General features: G+C 34.6%; 1 protein-coding gene across 3 annotated transcripts in view; it reads right to left on the bottom strand.

Annotated features, from left to right (window-relative positions):
- Positions 1–23,766, bottom strand: part of LOC135117428 (solute carrier family 7 member 14-like) — a 169,206-nt gene that overhangs the window by 31,440 nt on the left and 114,000 nt on the right. For all 3 annotated transcript variants that reach the window (XM_064036695.1, XM_064036705.1, XM_064036700.1), the window contains exons 10-11: positions 17,822–18,005; positions 9,783–9,907 (exon numbers count right to left, since the gene is read on the bottom strand). In XM_064036695.1, the coding sequence (XP_063892765.1) occupies positions 9,783–9,907; positions 17,822–18,005 (309 nt within the window). The remainder of the gene's footprint in view (positions 1–9,782; positions 9,908–17,821; positions 18,006–23,766) is intronic.

Raw genomic sequence — 23,766 nt, 5'->3', positions numbered from 1 at the left:
CCTATATCTAAGTACAATGAATGATTCATCATCCTCCGAGCCTTTTTCCCAACTATGTTGGGGTCGGCTTCCAGTCTAACCGGATATTAAGTAACATTAATGATTATGAACATGAAACAGATATATGTGCAATCGGATTTTCAAAGATGAATTTTACTATGTATACAACCTAATTATTTTTAATAAGTAAACCTTGTTATACAAAGACATGCTTTTGCTAGTCTAAACTCGGAAAACTTTTAAAATAAATATTTTATTTCTTCTCGTTAAGACAGAACATTCTTATTTCGGTTTCAGTAAGGACTTGTTACTCTAGAGTCGAGAAATACAATCTTAAAAAGACGGATTTGAAAAAGGTTTTCCTAAAATAAAGTCTTAGTTCAAACAAGAGAGAAACGACGTTTTAGATTCAGAAAACCTAATATATGGTATATTAGGTGTTCAGAGATTAATAGTTTTGTTTTTGCAAGATAATATCTAGTATTCTACTTAACTAGTTAATAATTAGCAGACACTATTCGACTCATTAAACATCATTTAAAATTCATGAAAACGTCTTAAATGCCTAAACGCTTTCATGTGAAAACCAAGTTTTTGGTCCAAAGATAGCTTTAAAAAACTACTTTTTATGCAGCAGGTAGGAATTGTTTCCCGGGACGCGAGTGAAACCGCGGGAGGAAGCTAGTAGTGCATACAGATGCGTTTACTGAACTGTGTCGTCAACACGAAACAATTCGTTTACGAAGCTGAATTAAAAAGTTATTCAGATGAAACCAGGTTGCAATACCACAAGCCTGACTAAATATGTACAATAACCATATAATTACATAATGATAGGATATCTCTTCTCTTTTCTAAATATTTTTTAGTTTATTTTGTGTATTAAATTTGTGTATTTCTAATTTCCTAACTCTGGTTTTCCAGAACAAAACTTTTTCAGACACAGAAATTCCTAATTTTGACCAGCTGCACATTTGGCTCACTGGTTCTATAATTTCATATTATCACAGATTTTAGACATATAAATACATCAAAATCTGCTTAGCTTCCTAGCTTTAGTGTTAATGGATACAGCTAACTCCATGAACTCGTCATGACAAGATGATCAGTCACCCATTCACGGGCGTTCCTTAAACTTACGATAGGTCGATCACGCTCCGACGTGGCCACGAGCCCCTTCATACTTATAGATACATGTTTATAAACAGGTACATATGTAGGTGATATAACCACACGCTGAGGTATTGCCAGGATGGATCGAAGGAAGCAATCCGAAGCTCCGATAGCTTATCAATAACTCATCTCATACTATTTGAGGTGGAAATTGCAATCGCGTGGGAAACTACTAGGATATTTTAGTTTTCGGTAACATCGTGTAAGAATTTAGTAAAGTGAATGTTACTGGTAGGTTTTAAAATGAATTTGGAGTTTCAAGCAAAGCGGTAGCATTTTGAGGTATCCAACTTATATGAGGTTTTGAGACTTACGGTACGATTCCACAAGTGTTGTTATAACTGTGCGACGGTAGCGCAAACAAATGTTCTTGTGTGTCGTACTCAAATGTTCTAGGTTCATTTTAGACACCTAGTAGATATAAGTAAGTTATGTAATTGAAATAAAACTATTCTTTAATGTTCTAGTGGACTGGTTCTATCAAAAACATTCTAGTAAGTAGACTCTTGTCGATGCGAAGTTCGCCAATTCAATCTTATTATCTTGCCCGTCCATATTAACAATTACTATTGGATGAAAACACTTGATTGAATGAAGCTGTTAAGTAAACATTAATTTTAACAATAATTTTCTCATATAACTTCCTAGTTCAAAGTTTCTCCGAGTCAACCCATAAAATATGGTAGTACCTACTTCTTTTTTACGTTATTATCGTATATTATATATCAATACATCAAATTGTAACACCGTACTGTATTATGTTTTAAAAAGAGTAACCATGGAGTTTCTTGCCCGTTCTTCTCTACAGGACGCTACTTTTGGAAAGGGCAACTAGAATCAAACTTATTTATATTTTTTGGCGTTCATAAGCGCTTGCTAAATGAAATAATTTTTTTTGACATAGTTCTCACAATCACAAAACATCAACCAGAAAACGACAAGAACTTTTTAACTCCCAAACAAGGCCTGTATTCAAACTAAATATGAAGTGAAGACAAAGACCCTTTATCTAGAGGGGATATTTCTTCTCATTTGCTAGTTGCAATGATCTGATTGCTGTGAAATAGGTCAGGCGGTTCCTCGGGCTTAATTCCGAAGCGGGTTGCCTTTGTAGGTCGACATCAGACCATCACACTTGATTGTGTAAACGATTTCGTCATTTGTATTTGGGTGGAGATTTTTTGATGTTTGGGCTTTGATTTTTAATTGAATGTGTGTTATTTTTTAGGGATTTTTAATTGCCTTTTTGATAATTTAAGATTTGTATATCTGTATGTTACATGTGTTAAGCTAAGCTTCTGCACCTTTAGAGCTCAGATACAACTCTTAATCGGCCCGTAGTTAAATAGTGCCCGTAAATCACAATGGACACATTACAACATTACAACGCACATTACAACGATCGGGTATCAGACCGACTAAAGAGTTTTATTGGATTCACGATTACTTTCAAAACCAACCCCTGAGCCAACTATAGGCTGAGCTGGCTAAGTTTAGTAAGCATCGTAAGGTGGCTTTTGGTACAAAAGTCAAAATCTTTATACCACTCAGGGTTTAAAAGATATCGTGAGTACCGGGAGCAACTTCTGTATTTAACACTTCGCAATAACCAGACATGATAAATCACAATTTAAGTATCCCAAGAAAACACGTTACTAAAACTACAAAACAAAATAAATCTCATTCAACAGCAAAGCATTTAAAAAGCTGATGATAATGAAGATTAGACTGGCAGCTTGCTCTACTCCTGGATTAATCCAGCAATATTCATTGAGAAGGCTGGAGTTGTTACGGCGTGTGTCTCAGGGGACGGCTAAAGAGAAACTGATGAGATAGCCGGGTAAAAACATAACAAACTACGCTATCAGGAAACTAGGACGACTTGGGTAAGTCTAGAAAATAATGTGGCATTTTTTTCTGGGTTATAGATTTGCTCTTGGGTTAGAGTATGGAGTAAATATATTACTCACTAGCTTTCGCTTGTGGCTTTACCCGCGTGGTGTGTTGATAAGAAGCCTAGGTGTTAATCCAGGGTATCACCTGTCCACATACCGCCAAATCGGTCCAGCCGTTTTCCCGTGAAAGAATAACAAACATACATCTATACATTCTCATAAACTTTCACATTTCTAATATTAGTAAGATTTTAATGTAATTTGTAAATACTACTAGTAATACGTTTGTTATACAGCCAAAAGTTTGTAAGGATGTATGTAGGTAGATACCTGTATCACAGTTTGTTACTCTTTCGCACAAAAATGACTGGATGGATTTTGATGAAACCTTTCAGTAATGTAGCTTATACATCAAAAAGCACATAGACTACTTTTTATCTGCGTGCCGTGCCAGCACCGCTGAGAGAAACCGAGGATGGTATCTAGTTACATATAAATTGTTTACCGATACACTTTTCGTAAACTCTGATTTTGTATCAACAATATAGCATATAACAAAAGTATCAAACGGATAGACAGGTATTAACCATCAATAGCTTTACCGACACGTACCATTTTCTACACGAGAGTTAACTTTTATTCCACCTTCAGACGTCTCCTTCGAACATAAAATCGAGCATCGTTTCCCATATAAAATGCGATGCAACGCAATACTCATTGCATGCCAGACAGAATTCCGTACCATACTTAGAGTACACAGACTGCCGACTTTTTTGACGGCCGACAGGTTTATCGAGCGCTTGATAAGTATGCACAACGTATGGTAGTGCGTAAATAACAAATATCATGTATTTGGCCGACTAAAAATATGATTGAAATTCAGATTTTCTTAAAAAAAAAAAACAAGCAAACTCTGGCTGGATTTTTTCAAACAGTCAGCCGACAGTTGCCCGGATAGTTGCCAATTTTTTTAAAGATTATTTTGATTCCAATCACACTTTTCAGCCGATCTGATACCGGCTAAATACCAGAACTTTGTAATATGCGTTCAACTACTTAACTCATCTTCATACTGATTTATAAGCCCATTAGCCAACTATCGGCCGACTAAAAGTTTCCCATATGCTCTTAGGCATCGTAAACGAATTCACTGAATTATTTATACGTACATTTCAATTTGATGCTACACGCAATTTCAGTTCGAAACTTTAACATTTCTCGAAATGAAAAGGGTTAATTTTGACGTGATAGGTGAATTGAGGGCAATTTAAAGGTTGAAATTTTCAAAAGCTTTCAATAGTAACTGTAGGATTTTGTTAAAGTCAGAAATGATGGACACTTATGGACGTTTCTGAAATTGGTTCATATTCTTAGTCGTTTCAGTTCGTAAGTTACGGTTTAGACGTACCTATACCTAACAAAATAAAAATTATAAGCAAGCATGTTTAGGTATGGTTTTGTTACAAGCTGTGATATTTTTTTTTCATAATCATAATTGATTAAAAATTAACCTAATCAAAAACAAAAAACTAACGAAGTCAACAATAATATTGAAATTGTAGTTGATGCCTCGTTAAAAGTTACGACCACTTTTCGCATAATCATAATTGATCAATTGGCAAAATGCATAAAAATTTACGTGAAATTATTTTCGATTCAATTTCCCATTTCGAGGTGTTACCATGCACACATAAACTGCTTCAAATTTTCGAAATTAGTTCTACATTTGCATTCGAACTAAAACAATTTACAGTTTGCTCTGAACATTTCAAGTGCGAAGTTATTTCGCTTTGGGCGAAAATATCAAATAGCTGTTAATTTGTGAAGTGAGAATGAAGTTTATTTGACGCATCGGCACATGATTGAAAGATTGGAGTTTACACCACAGCTTGTGGTCTGCTAATTTAATATTGATTTTAGGTATATTTGTGTGAAATATTTTGATTGAAATGTATGAAGGAAGATCAATGAGACCAGTAGTTTGGTGTGGCAGGATAATCATCGGATAAGGTTTATTATGTAAGTTACAGTAAAAGATAAGATGGAACGGCTTCTTTTAATCTATATTTATTTTTTCTTTAGGACACATATCAAACTGATTGTTTCTGAGGGTGCTACTTCCCGTATCGGGATTAAAAGTATTATGTCCTTCTAAACCGATTGTCATTTCAACTAAATCGCTTCAGTAGTTTAAGTGCGGAAGCCAGACATACAGACCAAAAACTAAATACTAATAAGCATTAGTTTAATTAGTGAATAATATGAGAAGTGTAAAGATAAGTAGTTTAAGTTTGTATATATAGTGTGTACATTGCATAAAATTAAAATTAGTAAATTATATTATTCAGTAAGGATTGCTTAATTTAATTTTCCCACTAACAAGCTACATTATTACATAAATTCGGCTGAAACTTAGCTGAAGTTAAGTTGAAAGAGAATAGAATTCTAGTTATTCCAGTGAATGAATTATGAAGTTGTATTGTTAATGAATTATAGTGAAAGCGCAAACCAAGCGAAGTTTGGGGTAGATTAAGTTTCTAAGAAATTATTATTGAACCATAGTTTAGTTGTAATACTCGACAGAGATTTAAACCATTTTCTTTTGAAATAATAAAAAAATAGTCTGTCAGTTTTAAAGCTGAAATACGTACAAAATAAAGAATTTATGCGGGAAGTAGTTTCCACGGAATTCACAGGAAACAGCTACTTTTTAACCGCTTTCTCAAAAAAGGAGGAGAAGAGGATTTTCAGAAATCTTCAGAAGTTTGTATTTTATATAACCAACATTTACCTAACGATTTTAACCGACTTCAAAAAAAGGAGGAAGTTTTCAATTCGTCGGGATTTTAAAAAATGATTAAAGTGTGTTACTGTTTTGTTAATTTGGTTTAGGTAAAAAACAATAGAGTAAGTGTTTTTTTATTTATTTTATTTAATCAAAGTGTGTTAAGAATTAAGTATATAGTATAATGTGTTAACATAAAAAAAAAAACTGTCAGTACAAAACTCTTTGATCCTCACAAGAGGGTATAACGCGAATAAGATTTGACGGATCACTAGATATTGTAATAAAAACACGCTGAAAGCTTTCACTAAACAGATTCCGAGGATTTGCTCAATTGGATCGTTTTTCAGCAGCCTGGATTACTTGCAATACTGGGTTTTATTTGAAGAAATGCTTGGTTTATTATTCGTTTAATCGTATCGAATCGTAATGTTATTATTTTAAAGATGCACACCGAAAAAAACTGGACATACGAAAATAAGAATAACTAAAAAATCATAAATGTATAGCTATAAAAAATCATAAATGTATAGCTATGTCATCAAAAAAACCAAATTAAATAAATTATTTGGGATTTATTTGTTTGATTGGTAAGAGTCTAACCAAGGGGTATCGGGTTGCCCGGGTAACTGGGTTGAGGAGGTCAGATAGGCAGTCGCTTCTTGTAAAGCACTGGTACTCAGCTGAATCCGGTTAGACTGGAAGCCGACCCCAACATAGTTGGGAAAAGGCTCGGAGGATGTATTTGTTTGATTGGTAAGTAAAAATTATATTCTTGTGTATTCGAAGATTTTTAGGGTAAGTGGTGTAATTTTTAAGCATAGATTAAAGACATAATTATTATGAAAAGTTTTGACTTCCATCTATAACAAATATTAGTTTTAAATTTAAAAAAAAATACCTTTTGCGTTGACGATTATTTTGCATTATCTATATACCGATTTTATTTAAGTAGTAAATCCTAGTAAAACAAATATTATTCTCGTTTTCTCCATTCGGTTAAAATCTATTTTACAAGAGTGGTACATTGGATCGGGCACGCGGCACTCGGGGCGACTATTTGCGAAACTTATCAGGCGTCTGTTTGCTAAACGTTTTAAGTTTCTATATCTATAGGTAATAGCTAGATAGATAGCATAGATTTCATTCTATTTGGTCTTAAAGAAATGGAAGAGAAAAAGTGTTTTCAAAGATTTCTGCAATTTTACTGCTATCTTCTTTTGTGTCATTTTCACGTGGGAAATGTATTCAGTAAATGAATCAAATTAATTATTGTTTACAGTTATTTTTTTTTTCTTATAAATTGAGCAATGGTTTTCGAAGATGATTAAAAAACAATTTGTTATTTCAACGGAAACAATATTATAAAATAAAAGTTCTAATACCTTTTACCTTCAAATAAATACCATTTATAACAGACTTTCGATAAACAAACACATTGAAATTCAACCTATCTACTAATCCTTGGAATTCGCATCAAACCTTACAGTCGAATGATTTTCCGCTACGCTTGACCTCTGCTACGCTTGGCCTACGCCGTAGCTGCCTACGCCGTAGCAGCCTACGGGATTTGTAGCAACCTGTAAATATCTTCGAACTACCCTCCGGCTGTGTTCAATCGGTTGATAGTTGAAATCTCTGTTATCTGATTGATAGGATTGTGTAGATAAATTTTTGGGTGTTATGCAAAGTTTAACATGGTAGTTTGGTTGGTTAGATTGTTTCAGAGAGATTCACGTAGTATTCACTACAACAGAGATACATTGAATTTTCTTGTCATATAAATTGGCTAATTCAATTTTTGCTCAATGACTCAGTATTTTAAAATATTGTCCCATTTTACTAAGTAGATTAGTGAAACCGAGTGACGGTTATAAGTATAAAAGTATAAAATAATTAAATTGAAGTCATTATAGAATAATTAAATTGAATGATCCTTAAAAATAAAAGTAAATCCTCTGAATCTTTTCTCCAAAACATGTTTCAGCCAACCATAAATGAACAAAAACCTATCACAATAAACGCTAATTATCTAATTTATTTCTCTACTAAACTAAATTCTATAAGACATCAAACTATTCAATATTCACAGCTATTATAACAAGAAACTATATTGTCACAAGTTACAAACCTCATTGGGTACAGCCTACTTAACTATCAGATAGCCTCGTCTCGTTTATCTATGACGTCTAGAGAGACTCTAGAGCCGTCTCTCTTATCTATGACGTGACTAGAGACAGTTTTTATTCTCTCTGGAAAGTAGTTGGAAGTTGTGATCACTTTATGTTCTTTTTATAAGTATGGATTTTAATTGGTTTTCATTATATGTGCAATGAGGTAATAGACTTTTTGCTTGGTTTTTTTCTTCTTATTTTGAAATTTACTCCTCCGTGAACAAAAGATATAAAAAAAAAAAATTGAATTTTTTTTTATACCTGTATATTTATCAAATTTTGATCTGTAAAATTATAAATGCTAACTGTATGTATGTAAGAATTCAAGTTAGAATAAACATATTTTCTCATGACCACTGCAAATAAATAAAATGTAAGATTCAAATACACCACAAACCAAACCAATAAAAATTTGCAGAACATTTAAAAAGCTGACTTGACAATTCCAACGTCAGATATGACGCTACGAGAATATTCTCGTAGCCGCGTAGCACGTAGCAATCAGCTACGCATGCGTAGCCAGAGATGCATGTTGCATCATTTATGAAGGAATCATTATGGTGTATTGTGTCGGTTTTGAACTTTGCATGGACTTTTTAGGGATTCGTAGCAAGAGTATTATTGAATAAACTGTGGGTTGTATACCTTTGAAAGTATAATGTAGACCTCAAAAATTATAATCGGGAATATATTTTTGTCAACAAATGAATAATAAGTTCGTATCAAAGCTTGCTTTTTATAATATGGATGTCTAGAATATTTACAGATGTATTGTATAGTATATAAAAAGTATATATGTAGTTCTACCCACGTTCCCAGGTAATTATATCCCACACTCTGATAAAAATAGCTAGTTTAGAGGCAGAGTCAATCTCCAGACTTTATTTATACCGAATTTTGTTTACAGCAGTTTTCTAATTTTACACAGACAGATAACTTATGCATTTACAATATTAAAGATTCATTTTCAGTTCTAGACACCAATTAACTTATCTAAGTGCAGTACAAAATAAACCTGTTAATATTCAAAGCACTTACATAGAACTAAGTTGCAATTAACTGGATGAGCTTAAGTTACAAATAAGTTATACATGTAGGTGAGTGTGAGGCTTCAAGTCGAGAGCTACTTACTCACTCTGCTTAGCTTCAAGTGTCGTACTTGAAGCTAACCTGGATGCGTAATTAGTGCAATGAGTTTATGCGTCGTTTTTACATATGTAAGTTAAATTCTACTTTGGACTATTATGAGGTGTGTATTGATTTGCTTTTTCGTCATATTTGTAGATACACTGAGAGATGATGTTATAGAAAAAATATTTAATTTTCCAAAATAAAAGTTAAAGGATGCTGCAATATTTAAAATGTTCTGGTAAAATAGTAAATAGTTATAAAGTGAATTATAAAAATTGCTAGTAATTTTGTACAAGCGAGCCTCTTTGATTATAATTTATTACACCGGAACACCTGCTTTCAACTAAATTCATCTTTTTACGTCGGGGTTTTAAAATAAATATTTTGTGCACTATAATATCGCTCCTGCACAACTAACTCCTCCTTCAGAAACTGCAGCGGCCAAAACAATATTATTATACATCTGTAAAATACTTACCGAGAGCTTTATCCTGTTTTAAGCAACAGAATTAAGAAGATCAGATAGGCAATCGCTCCATATGGCACACTGGCACTCAGCTACCTCTAATCATACTCGAAGCCAACTCCAACATATTCAATCAAATGGCTAGGCCGATCACTTACCGATGCTCATCATCTCGACGAGGACCTCAAGCTGGATCATGAGCGCCACCACAGCAGCAGCGATGCCGCCGCAGACGGTCGCGAAGGCAGGGGTCCCGGTGCTCTCAGAGATGGTGGCCAGTTTTCTAAATAAAGGAATAAGGGGGGATTTTTAGTTAATAGTAACATTATACTGCTGCAACTACAGTTCCACTCGCGTCATTAGGGACCAACATTCCGCACATGGATAAAAAGTAGCTCAAGTCCATTAGTAGGTTTTAGACTACCTGAGTACCTACACAATTTAATTTATGTCGGTTCAAAAGTTTTTCGTTTGCAAGCGTCAAAGACTCACAATAATTTATAGTATTGGCAAGAACAAGAATGCAGAAATATCACATTCATGGGTAAGCATTGCTATTTCTTAACGGTGGTTAACGTTATCTTAATAAATCTACTATTAAAAACACAAAAATTCGTCTAGATAGACCGTAGGTTTTCCCAGCCCAGGTTTTTTTTACAAATTAACCCAAATTTATATCTGGTTGGCGACAACAAACTCTAAGTAGTGAGTACTTCACGCCCGGCGCGTGCGCTCGCAACAAATCAACGGCTTTACGCACGAGTTTGTGAATACTTGTCAAAGAAAACTTTACTTGTGTGAGAGTGGGAAGTGGGAGTTTGGAAAATTGATGCTGGAAATAGATTAATGTGGGAAGCACAATGATGTGGGTATAATATAATGATTACGTTTTAGGAATGAAAAAGTTAGTTTTTCTTTAATAGTGGGATTCTTCAACTTCAAGCTTTTTTTGTACCTACTGTTTCCACTAGAAATCCATGAGAATTATATAAATAATTTTATTAGCAATACTTGGGATCGATTTCTTAAAGTTTATATTTTAACTTTTTGTCTTGTGTTAATTTAAAATTCTTCCAATTTTAGAAAGCTACCTTATCCACAACGAAAATGAGCTAATATTCCCCCAAGTTACTCGCGTTTTGTTGCTACCTGTTTCTCTCTACCCACGGAAAACATATAGTACTACATATTAGCCTTACTGATTGCCCTACCATTACGTACCTTCGAAGTACAATCTCTATGTAAATGCTAACGCTCGCAGCCTCAGATCAGTTAATTATCTCATCAGGTAACTGGTTCCAGTACTCGACAATGCAAGGTAACTACTGTTATTCCTATTTAGCCATGTGCGAAGATGCGGTATTCAGGCTAATGAATTATGGTCGGTTGAGTCTAACTTGGTGTTCTAATTAATATTGTAGGTTGGTTTGTTAAAGTTTTGCGTTTAGTGAAATGAATTGGTTAGAATTAGGTGTGAAGGTATTTGGGGTCTTAGCTGAAAGCTACTTTTTAAACGTGACATAATTTTATTATTCTTACTAGACTAAGCTCCCTAAGGCATTCGTCATAATTCGTCATTCCTCAGCTGCAATATCTTATAGTCTGTCCAAAGTACGTCTGTTTTCAGAGGTATTCGTCCAAGAATCGTCTTTTATACGAATTTGGCAATACTAAGTGTAACCTGATTCTAGTGCAGCCAGTCAGTAGTAACTACAATTTTCTCCAACTGTTGTAAAATAAACTAAATTCAGTCCTCAACTTCGGTTTATCTGGCCTTCATCTTATGCCAATTCTGAGACAGAATATCGAATATGTCAATCCAGTTTACATAATATTATGTGTGACAAATTCACAATATGCTCATCAGTGTGTGTAATGTCACATTTATCAGAACCGAGTAAAAAAAGAAAAAAATGCAAACATTCAAAAGCCTCATTCGCCTAGCAAGCAGAATAATAATTATTTAATGCTGTAATATTTAAAGAATTAAATCCCCTCTGATACCCAACAACTATCCTTAGACACGAACAATTAAAAAAACTACAAACATTCACAGGCAATCAATTCTGAATTCTGTTCAAACAACATTAAGGTCGAATTTTGAACTAACTTTAAAATTAATTTTACATTACGGAATCGCTGTTGCTCACAATCTCATTAACTATTCGTTTCATAACATGGAGTACAAAATGACTAGCGGAGGTGCCATAACGGATAATCGCTTCAGAAAGTATCCCTCCAAAATGCGTGTAAGCGGGGGACGAGGACCGTTACTGTTTTCATACTTATACGCATTCTTTGGACGCAACCATTTATTGTAATACCAAAAATCATTGACAACTGTCTCAAAGAACCCAAACGCCTAGTCAATTCACTCATATGTCATCGTTTTGGTCATGCCTACCGTACGGATTTGAGCTGGATGTAGGCGCCTGATTTCCATGCAATATGGCATCTCCGATCATCTTTCCTTATTCCATGTTTCATACAGATGAAAAAGCAGTATTGGAAAATGCAGCGCTGAGCGTTTTTGTTTTTCCCTAAGCGCTTTAGTTAGCGCAAGTACCAGCAATTTATCTCGCTGTTGGAAACTTTAAGCGGCTTTAGAATACCAATTCTTTCAACGATGAGGCCAGTTTGCGAAGCTGATTTGTAAATACATTATTTGTGAGATTTTTTTTTCTAATCGCGCGGAAATGGTATCGTTTGTTGTATTTATTTTATTTGTTGAGGATAAATAAATATGACTAAACGTCGTTGATGAAACTTAAAAATAATGTAATCCACCCGGAGTGAGTGCCTTGGTGACGACCGCTTATTCTTTCTCTATATGGTAAGAGGCCGTATAGTGAGAGTATTAAAAGGCTGATGAAAAGCAAATATATTTCGTTAAGAACATAAAACAGTCTCCGACATTAATCATTATCATCATCATCTGCCTAGCCTTTTCCAAAATTTTTGGGGTCGTCTTCCAATACATATGCATTTAAGTACCAGAACTGACCAGAACATATGGAGTGGCTGCCTAACTAACCTCGTAATGACAGCCAAAGCTGCATAAATGACCATCCAACATGCATTTCGAAACACGGAAACATAAATACTCAATACCACTTCAAATCGTATGAAGTACCTTCCCGGTATATCAAAATTAATCACCCTAGTACATTGAATAGGCAAAATAAAGCCGATATGGGCCGTTTCCTAGGAGAACAAAATGACTAGCGGAGGTGCCATGACAGAAAATCGCCTAAGAAAGTTACTGTTACAGCCTTTCTATCGTCCCACTGCTGGGCACAGGCCTCCTCTCAAGCCGAGAAGGATTGAGCATTAATCACCACGCTTGCTCAATGCGGGTTGCCAAGAAAGTAGCGCGCCAAAATTCCGATGAGATGGGGACGAGGAACGTTACTATTTTCGCCCTTATACGCCTTCTTTGGACTACATGGCTTATGTAACATCAAAAAATCATTGACAGATGTCCCAAAGAACCCGAACGCCTCGTCACTTCACTCGTAACTGATCGTTTTGGTCATGCCATCCGTGCAAATTTGACCTATATAAAGGTGCGTGACCTACCTGCATTATAGCACCTCTGTTTAGTTTATCTTTCCATACTCCATCCCGTTTCTAAATATAGCACTAGAATTTGGAATTGTGTTGATAATTTGGGCGCACATCGTTGGTTAATACCGACCAATACCGCTGAATACTCGTGGAAATACCTCTGGTTTAATACTGTTGCTCGAATTATTGGTTCAAGGCTTAATGGTGGGAACTATGTGTAATCTTAATTAGAAATGGTACATATCATTTGTAGGTTCGAAGATGTGTTTTTGTGGAAGGAAATGTTACAAAATTCATATCTTACTATCTGCTTTGGACCTTAGTCAACATGCCCGTTTGGTCAAATTTAAATTCAAGGTCAGTCATCGTTTTAACGAGGTAATGCTGCCAGCCTCTTGGGCACGCTCCCAGTCTACAGCGGTGGGGACGAATTTTTGACGCTTTTTAGTTTTAGTTATTTTTAAAAGAATGGCCTTTAAATGTTATTATTAACACTGTAATTTTTTCTTTATGTATTTTTTTTATAACAAAAATATCGATCAATCTGTCAGCTGACTAAAAAGTCTGCCAGTGTAATAAGAGTAACTTTTAGCCGACCGATAGTTGATATTTGGTCATAAATCAGTATGAAAATGAATGAAAATACACAAGTGACAACGTTCAGCGACTAAAAACTTTGATTAAATTCAAAATTTTCAAAAATAAAAAATTTTCCTATGTCCCAGTCCTACTAAAAGTTTGCAGTGTGTTACTCCAAAGGTTTAATTGTACTCTGTATTATTTGCGTAGCTAATGTAATGTGTTTCTGAACGTGGACGGAGGGAACTTCAGTTTATCTAATTAAGTTAAGAACAATATTAGTGTTGCACTTGTGTGTTGTGCTTTTAAATCCTGTTTGTGCACTCAGGAAATTAACTGTACCTAGAGGATTATTGGGAGAGTAAAAAAATATGTGTGATTTTCTTTTGTGGTTGAATTAAGTTAAGCTAAGTAATGTGGTTCTGACTTGTCATCAACGGTGTTATTATAAAAAAAAGATTGTATTTAAAAAAATACAAAACACGAGTAAAACGTTCGTTCATCTTTTTTATAATGGTATAATAATTAAATGCCCTCATCAAGTTACTTTTTGACAGGGACTGTATATTTATTGAAAAAACAAAATGTTGCTTAAACAATTCTTCATAGCATAAAGCAAGAAACACAAATGCAAGCAAAACCTTTGACGCATTATTCAGTATTATTCCTGTATTTTCACCTGAATTTCAGAACAGAACATAAGCCCTTTGCTGTAAAAGCGAGTATTTCCACGAAAAGCATTTGCTTTGAGAGTGCTCAAAGACTCCAAAATTTTGGAAATTACTGGTAAATTCCATTTCCAATAACTCAATGAACCAGAGGGATTTGCCAGCACTATTCATTGGCGATCGTGAGAATTTAATTCGTGTCGAACCGGTCCACTAGAGTATTTATTAAAATCGTGACGAATCGGGCACTGCTTGTAATACCCACAAAGAGAAATATGTCTAAAGGGAATTCCATTTTGTGTCATCGAGTAGTATTACGAATATTAAGCCTTTTGGATGCATTGATAATAATTCCACTGAATGCATCAGTGCAGCATCATCAAAGCATTATTCATTGACGAAAGTAAGAATTTAATTCATACGGAACTAGTCCACTAGAGCATTCATTAGAACCGTGGCCAATAGGGCACTGCTTGTAATACCCACAAAGAGAAATATGTCTAAAGGGAATTCCATTTTGTGTCACCGAGTGGCATTACGAATATGGATCCTTTTGGAAGCATTGATAATAATTCCACTGAATACATCAGTGCAGCATCATCAAAGCATTATTCATTGACAAAAGGAAAATTTAATTCATACCGATCCGGTCTACTACAGTATTCATTACAACCGTGACAAATCGGGCACTGCTTGTAACACCCACAAAGAGAAATATGTCTAAAGGGAATTCCATTTTGTGTCACCAGCCAGTATTACGAATATGAAGCCTTTTGGAAGCATTGATAATAATTCCACTGAATGCATCTGTGTAGCATCATCAAAGCATTATTCATTGACGATAGTAAGAATCCAATTCATACCGAACCGGTCCACTAGCTAGAGTATTCATTAAAATCATGACGAATCGGGCACTGCTTATAATACCCACAAAGAGAAATATGTCTAAAGGGAATTGAATTTTGTGTCACCAGGCAGTATTACGAATATTAAGCCTTTTGGACGATTTTACTGAATGTATCGGTGCAGCATCATCAAAGCATTTATTCATTGATAATTGTGAGAATTTCATTCATACCGAACTGGTTCACTAGCTAGAGAAAAGAGCTACCCACGAAGAGAAAGGTATGTCTAAAGGGAATGTCGTTTTGTGTCACCGGGCCGTATTACTTATATGAAACCTTTGAGTGCCATTGATAATAATAATTCTACTGAATTCATCAGTGTAGAATCATGAAACGATGACCAAAAGGGAATATGATGACGAATAGGGCTTATGATGACGAGTAGGGCTTATGTAGGTGGAATTCAAAATAATCTATTGACAGACTCTAATTTATATTTGTGATGTAAATATATGAACAGGCTGGAAAATGCAATCTCATTCAAATTAGTACGTCGCATCGTTGGTTCGCTGGAAAGAGCAATTTTGTTAAATTAACGGGCTCACTCTATCCGAGTAATTATTAGTAAAGTATACGTGCATGTAGTGTTTAAAGTATGTTGTTATTGGAGGTGACTTCTAGGACTTTGGGACGTGTTAGACATGAATAATATAGAAGATGAATATATTACAAAACAATTTAATAGAATAATAATGTTTTGATATCAACGGTTCTTCAAACCATACAGACCGAATTGAGTTGCTGGGGAGTTTGTTCCACCACTTCTTCTTCTCAGCAAAAACACATAGGAAGTGGTGAAGGGCGGGCGTTTTGGGGGCTGTCAAAAGTGCTGATTTTCAGCCTTATTTGAATAAATTACTTTTTCCTTTGCATAAGTTAAAATGGAATTAAAATGAAACATTAAAAATCTGTATATTTTAGGTACTGCATTCACTGTCAAATCTTTCTGAGTCTCCAAACCAATTGCTAAAAATGACACCAGTTACAATTTTTTATCTGCAGTAACTTTAAACCTACAGTTAACTAAAGCGGTTTTAATTAACCTCGGCAGCTATCGAGAGAGCGTCGGCGCGTCAAAGAGCAAGTGTTGGCAATTATTGACGGAGCACCGACTGGATACCGCACGTTGGTTTGGTTAACTGTTGAATCAACTATTGGTTTAAGTTCAACTGTGTTACAGGTATTGCATTTAACCCAGTTAGTTGATTTTGTGTAGTATTTATGTATATTGTTAGTTCAAATAAAAGTAATAAATAGGCTAGGTATCGTCGACAATTTTTAATGGAATTAATTTGTCACCTGCTTAACTATCACAATTGGAGTATGCACCTATTTTGACGTAGACAAAAGTCAGAATGTCTAATAAGCTTATATCCAACTTATTGCAGTAAGATCTCGCATGATGACAAAAAAATGTCGATAATTATACGGATTCAAATTGCAGAAAGGGGGATATATTCAATTGGACGGCAATTCGTAGATATCATGATGACGATGAAATTCCAGAAATTAGGTAGTTTTTTAAAGTCTGACGCATGTTACAGGGCCCAACATTATTCTGATTAACTATAAACAAAATAAAAACTACAAATGGTAGAGAAAACTGCTACAAAAAGTAACCAGATTATGAATTTTATTTACCGATCTCAATCCCGAGCGACAGATGTCAGCGGTTCGCATATATCAAAGTTTTACCTCCAGGATTTAATATATTTTTACGACGTGTCATAGCCGTGTCTATCCGGGTGTACGTCTGTGTACAATGTTCCTGAATGTAGCAATAAGCTGAATGGTTGTCTATCTGTCAAATAAACGGGGTTTGCATGTCTGTGGGTGATTTTTCTAACCCTATGATCATATTTAGATACGTTTGTGAAATGATATTGAATATTGATTTGGCGATTTGCAATCTGTTTCTTTTCGTTTGTTTGTCTTAGGAATAGGTATGTTAATTGATGTTAATTAAATAGATGGTTAAAACTTCATTTTAGGAGTATTTACTATAAATGCGAAAGTTCGTTAGAATACGTGGTCAGTATGTTGGTCATTCCTTCACTATTATCTGAAGTCTTTCAAGTCAAACCGTCTGTCAAAACCAGTCTTAAAAAGGGGTCGTGAGTTGCCCGATTTACTGGGTTGAGAAGATCAGATAGGCAGTTGCTCCTTGTAAAACACTGGTGCTCAGCTGCATCCAGTTAGACTGGAAGCCAACCAAAATATTTAGGAAAAGGCTTGGGAGATGATTTGTCTTTCACGCTAAAACTATTGGATTGATTTTGATGATACTCAATAGCCTATGATGTACAAATAACATGTGTGCTACGTTTTATGTGCGAACATCCCTGAAGACACGACTGAAACATGACGAATTCTTATAAGCTACTTTTTATCTTATTTCTAATTCTTATATCCATCCCTCTGGACGCTTGTTCAACATGGTGAACAAACTATTCATAAAACAAAAATAGGTACACTTACTTGAAGATCAATCCATCAAGAGCCATGGCATAGACAACTCGGGGCATCGGGAACATTGACCCGAACATAGACACAGTCAAGCCGGCGAGGGCCCCAATAGCGACGATGTACTTGCAAGTCGGGGCGTTCACGTGGGCGAACATTTGTACGAGAGCCGAGTCAGTGTCTACCTGGTCGTACGGTACTGTGGACAAAGAGAATTTGAGGTTATTAAGGTTTAAGGTATAATAAAAAAATACCTAAAACTTTTTTGTGACTTAGTAGTTATCACTCAATAGACACGTGAGATAGGGATTAATTTTACTTTGACTATTAATTACTCATTTTATAGATATTTTACAATAATTATTCAATAAGATTATATTTTGACTAATAATGAATCTAAATGTGAAATAACTAGGTATGCATAAGTGTCCATCCGTCGCTCTTACAGTCAAATAAATGATTACCGGTATACATAAGCTTAAGGTATATAGATACTCGATCTGGAGTCAGCCTAAATAGGCTATTTTCATTAAGGTGAGGAAAAAACTTCCCTCAGTAATCGATTAAATCGCATACATGTATGGAAAATCAATCAACAAGTTACGAAGTTCCTGAAACCCAGTAAATACCAACATTCAAGGTCCCACATAAATGTATTATGAAAACTGTATTCACCATCCATTAAAACCCAACAGGATAAAAGGCCCTATGCAGGTAGCCGAAGCATTAAAATATTAAGTGAATTGTTTTAAGCTCACAAAAATAATTTACTTAAACATATTTACCGGACCATTTAAAAGCGTATACAGAGGTTGTGTTGATCGTAATTTAATAACAACTTTGGTTCATATAAAGTCATTATTCTGCAGTATTTTACCTGGTGTAATTGCTTTTAAAGTTTATTAATAATCATCGCGTCATTTTAAATGTAGTGGCGTTGAGTGCAATTTTTTACGCGGTGTACCTTTTTGACAATAATTAAGAAGAAGTTTTAATGTTTTTTTCATCTCATTATCCGCCTGCCTATATCCTATGAACCTTTATGTTCTAGTTATAATATAATTGTTTGAATGTACCCATTCCTTTTCCTGGATGCATTGTGCTTTTTGTGTTGTGTGTTTAATTTTCTTTTTTTCTACTATTGTAACCTTTTGAAACGTTCAGAACCTTCACCTTGACACTCATGGATACTTGAGAGACTAGTGATTTAACTTCTTGTATGTCGCTAATTATAAAACAATAGAAAATCACTGAACCACCACGAATATCTTTAAATAAATATGTAACATCTAAAAATATTTAAATAAAACTACTTCTAAGGATTTTATCGCGGTTATATTAATATTATATAATCCCGACGTTTCGAATCCTTTACACTATCCATGGTCACGGGCAGACTAAATACTATATACTATACTAAACGAAACGTCGTGATTAAAATTAATATACTTACCGCGATAGAATCCTTATAAGTAGTTTTATTTAAACGCCTAATATTCGCGTAAGTGTCAGAAAACAACACCTAAAAATATGCCTAAATACGCTATTAAAGGAGCCAAATAAAGGACTATTTTACTCAAAGTCGGGTATTATGTCGAGAAGCCGAGAGACTGTTGACAGAAGCCTTCGGAACCTCAATAATATTGAGTAGAAAGACTGTTTACGTTAACAGTAAGCTTATTTACACAAGTTGTTTACATCAAGGAAACTGTGAAGAAAAATATGGCTTTAAAACGCTTTTTGAGGTGAAAATGTGTGGTGTTTTAAATGCTGTAAGTTTGTATTTGTAAGAAGGATGTAAGTAGTTTTGGATGCACCTTTTACTTTTTTAATTATCATGATTATTAAAATTGTATATTTCGGATAAAGTTAAGGTTAAATTGATGGGTCGCGGCTTTCATTTGAATATCTTTGATAGTTGTTACAATCAAGGAAAAACTGCTGGAATTTAATGCCAGTAAGTGAGTCCATGTTTTTTTGTTAACTTTTGAAACTGAATTCTTGGCTTGCTTTAAATGTTAAGAATAGGGTTGTTTCCTAGTATTCAGTCAATTAAAAATAGGTATATCCACCGAAAGTTCACAACACTAGAAACACGATAATCTATATTATATTAATAATAACTGACCACATAATTTTTAAATAATTTATGAAATTTAAATTTATCGTTTAATACGTCACGCCCTTGAAAACGGCGAATCGAGTCCGATGTCGTCACTTTACATTGACAATGACAAGTATTTGACAGTGACAGTCTATGACAGGTATAACCTGAAAATTGATGTGTTGTTTTCTTCAGTTTTTTTTTTGTATTTGAGCGAAAGAAAGTTAGAAAAGAATTATGGAGAAAGGATTTATGAAAGCTGATAGTTTTATTGTCGCTCAATTCTTTGCTAATAACCTAGATCACACAAATATAACCTCAATAACAAACACAAACTTTACGTTCCTTTGCACAGTTTTATTTTACCGCGTACACAACTCAAAACATTACAGGTATTTTCTTTTCTGCACAATGTTTAAAAATAATTTAAATGTTTAAAATATTTGTTTTTGTATCTATATTATAAGAATACATTATTAAAATTTAAAAATCAATGAGTTCTTTCAATTAGTTTATTCTCTTTAGATGTGCAAAGTGTAAAGGAGCACATAGTATAATCTGACGTCACAGTCACGTGATCGAGCGTTTTCTGGGCAATGTTTTAAGAAAAATAGAAAAAAATCGCATACATAAATAGTAAAGAGATTTAAGACGCAAAATTATAGGAGGGGTGATCTTTAAATGATTTAGAAGCTATTTAAATAGATTTTCGAAAATTGGAAACAACCCTATAGAACCATGCTTTGTATCTTCTTTGTAAACAACAATGTAACTACACGTAAAATAAAATTAAAAAGGATCCGTTAAAGTACAAAGTAAAAAGATGTTATTGCTGTGCTCACTTTATGGTCGAAATTATGGGTGCATGACTTCAGTCATAGTAAAATATGTATGAAATGCTGATATGAATGAGTTACTGTAAAACCAATTCTTTTATAATAATGAAATATTTTTATCATCAGCTTTGTCAAACTCTAATTCTACGGTAAAAATATCTTTGATTTTAAGTACGTCCTATACCTACAATTTTAATTTTACATACTTTTATATATATTCATATTCAGATCATTTATTTGCGTTCCACAAGTTTTTTGACAAGGTGTTACAGTAGAATTTTCATCATCATCATCATCTCAGCCATAGGACGTCCACTGCTGAACATAGGCCCCCCCTTAGATCTCCACAGATACTTGTTGGAGGCGACCTGCATCCTGCGTCTTCCGGCGACCTTTATAAGGTTGTCTGTCCATCTTGTTGGTGGACGTCCTACGCTTAGTAGGCTTTAAGCTCAGGACAATTGTGGAACCAGCTAAATTGAGCATTTAATGCCAATAGATTGATTCATGCCAACGAATCGCTTTACTGGTCCTTCTCGAACCAAAGCTACAATCAAAACTATTTACTACAACGATCGTTCAGATGTAAATCCCAACTTAGTTGTACGTAGCCACGCTTGCTGTTACTCACAGCATCCACTTAGGAACTTAACAAACCAAGTTCCAGGCCATGTCTTACATCTTGTGTTGCAGCATCTTTGTTAGAATGCTGGTGCTAGTTTCACCACGACGCGAGATGTTTCACTTCGAATACCGTCGTCTGTCTAAACCTATGTAACTCTATGGTATATGGGAATATCTATACTTATGTAGCTCTATGTGGTATGTCTACCTGTTTATAAGTCTGTGGATGTTCTATCTAAATCATATGTAGTGAGTAAGTCGTGGTGGGTAAAGAATCAACGTCTCAGGTGTAGGTACGACTCCAGGTCAGGCAAATACCAATGTAAATTTTCTGAGTTTATGTCTGCTTTCTAAGTATATCCTAGACACCAATGACTGATTAAAAATAATGGAAAACATCTCAAGGAAACCTGGACTATGTAGTCTGAAATCACCAACCCGCATTGAGCAAGCGTGGTGATTAACGCTCAATCCTACTCCGTGTTACAGGAGGCCGCAGCCCAGCAGTGTGACGATAAAAATGATGATGACAAGTGTGTCTATCTGTTTGTAAATCTGTGGACGTGTGTTTGTATGTCATTCAGTACATTTGGATTGGTTTCGATTTTGGTCTCTAAGCAAAATATCGACGCCGATACTTGGCGGAACTTTATGAATTTGCGGTAATCGGTTGGAGACGAAAATCGTCGGTATATCGAACATTTGGGTAGACGAGAGTACGTACGACCAAAGTTTGTAGCTCTTTGGGCCTGTAGAAGCTGCGAAAATTTTGTTGAGTTTCCAATTCGTGGTGAGTAAAGTTGTTCTCGATCTGTTTTTATTAGTTTGTATAATTATGATATTTACGTTACATAAGTATGTATAATATATCTCAACTCTTATAACTTCTTGGTACTAGTAAAATAAATATAGAGAGAGAGTAAATTAGACAGAGTTTAATTATAATTTGTTACTAACTTTACCATCAAAGTAAACATTGTGTACAAGTTCCTAATTAACCAATTAATAAAGTTAGTTTAAGAACGTGTGGGAATCTAATAAACTTAAGACGTATATAACGTCTGAATTCTTGAATATAAGTATGATGAATATTTTTTGATTGAATTAATCAAAAAATAACCAAATATTAGGTTACGTTTTAAATCCCCGTTAACAACGAAGTTGGCCAATATTTTTTTCAGCCTTAAAAATCCGTATGGTGATGAACGATGCTGTGAATATTAAAACGATTAAGTAATTGGTCGGTATCAGACCAACTACAAACTTGGCCACAATTGTCTTCAAAATAAACTGTCAGCCAGGCTATTTTAACATTTATTAAGACAATTAAAAAATACCATATTGTTAATACCAGCAGTAAATCGTATTATAAAGTATAATTTATAAGCTGACAATTAAAGCCTTCTATCCTTATAAATTGAAGTACTTAGAGGTCTTTAAAAACCTATAACCATTTACTGCGGGTATAAAACTATCAGTTAATTTACAGGGTGGTCAATAAAACAGACCATTTAGTTTTATTTTCTCACTTCGCATACTATAATAGTCGTAACATAAAACCTTAGAGACTTAATAAGCTTTGTACTAGACAGATTCTAAAACGTGGTTACTAGAAACTATCTGTGCCTCGCTATTTTACTTTTACTCGCATTCCCAATGAACTATAACTTAGTTGTTATGCGTCGTAGAGGTATGCGTCGACCACAATAAAAAAAAATGATAAGGGCGGGTTGTATTTCTAAGTAAATCTTAGACACCAATGACTATGTTTCACACGGCAGGTTAAACTGTAAGTCCCGGCTGACATTGAACGTCCTTGGCAGTCGTTATGAGTAGTCAGAAGCCAGTAAGTCTGACACCAGTCTAACCCAGGGGTATTGGGTTGCCTGGGTAACTGGGTTGAGGAGGTCAGATAGGGCAGTCGCTCCTTGTAAAGCACTGGTACTCATCTGAATCCGTTTAGACTGGAAGCCGACCCCAACATAGTTGGGAAAAGGCTCGGGAGATCGTCATAAGGGCACGATGATAATGAGATTCCACCAATAGCGCGCCTGGTTCAAAAATAGCTCCAAAAAAAATTAATCTTATTCTATTCAGCCAAAAGTTAAAGCGTCAATATCAAATTCAATTACATATTTATGATATCATAGCAAGTCAACTCAAACTCAAGAATAGTTTTAGTTTTATACCTGTGCTGTCAATTGCACACTCAGATTAATGAACACTGAAAATGTAAACCATATTGGAAACGCGAGTAGCATTTCCTTGCATTTTATATGAAGTGATGCGGCGAAAATATCCGGCTCGAATATTCGCCGTGCGTGCATTTTGGAATTTCAGAAATAAATACTTGTGCATTTGAAAAGATTTTACAATGTGAGAAAATAGTTGCGTTT

The sequence above is a fragment of the Helicoverpa armigera genome, chromosome 1, assembly GCF_030705265.1.
Source record: "Helicoverpa armigera isolate CAAS_96S chromosome 1, ASM3070526v1, whole genome shotgun sequence".
In the NCBI taxonomy this organism is placed as follows: Eukaryota; Metazoa; Arthropoda; class Insecta; order Lepidoptera; family Noctuidae; genus Helicoverpa; species Helicoverpa armigera.
Note: the sequence above shows the minus strand (reverse complement) of the source record. Positions and strands in the feature narration are given on the sequence as shown.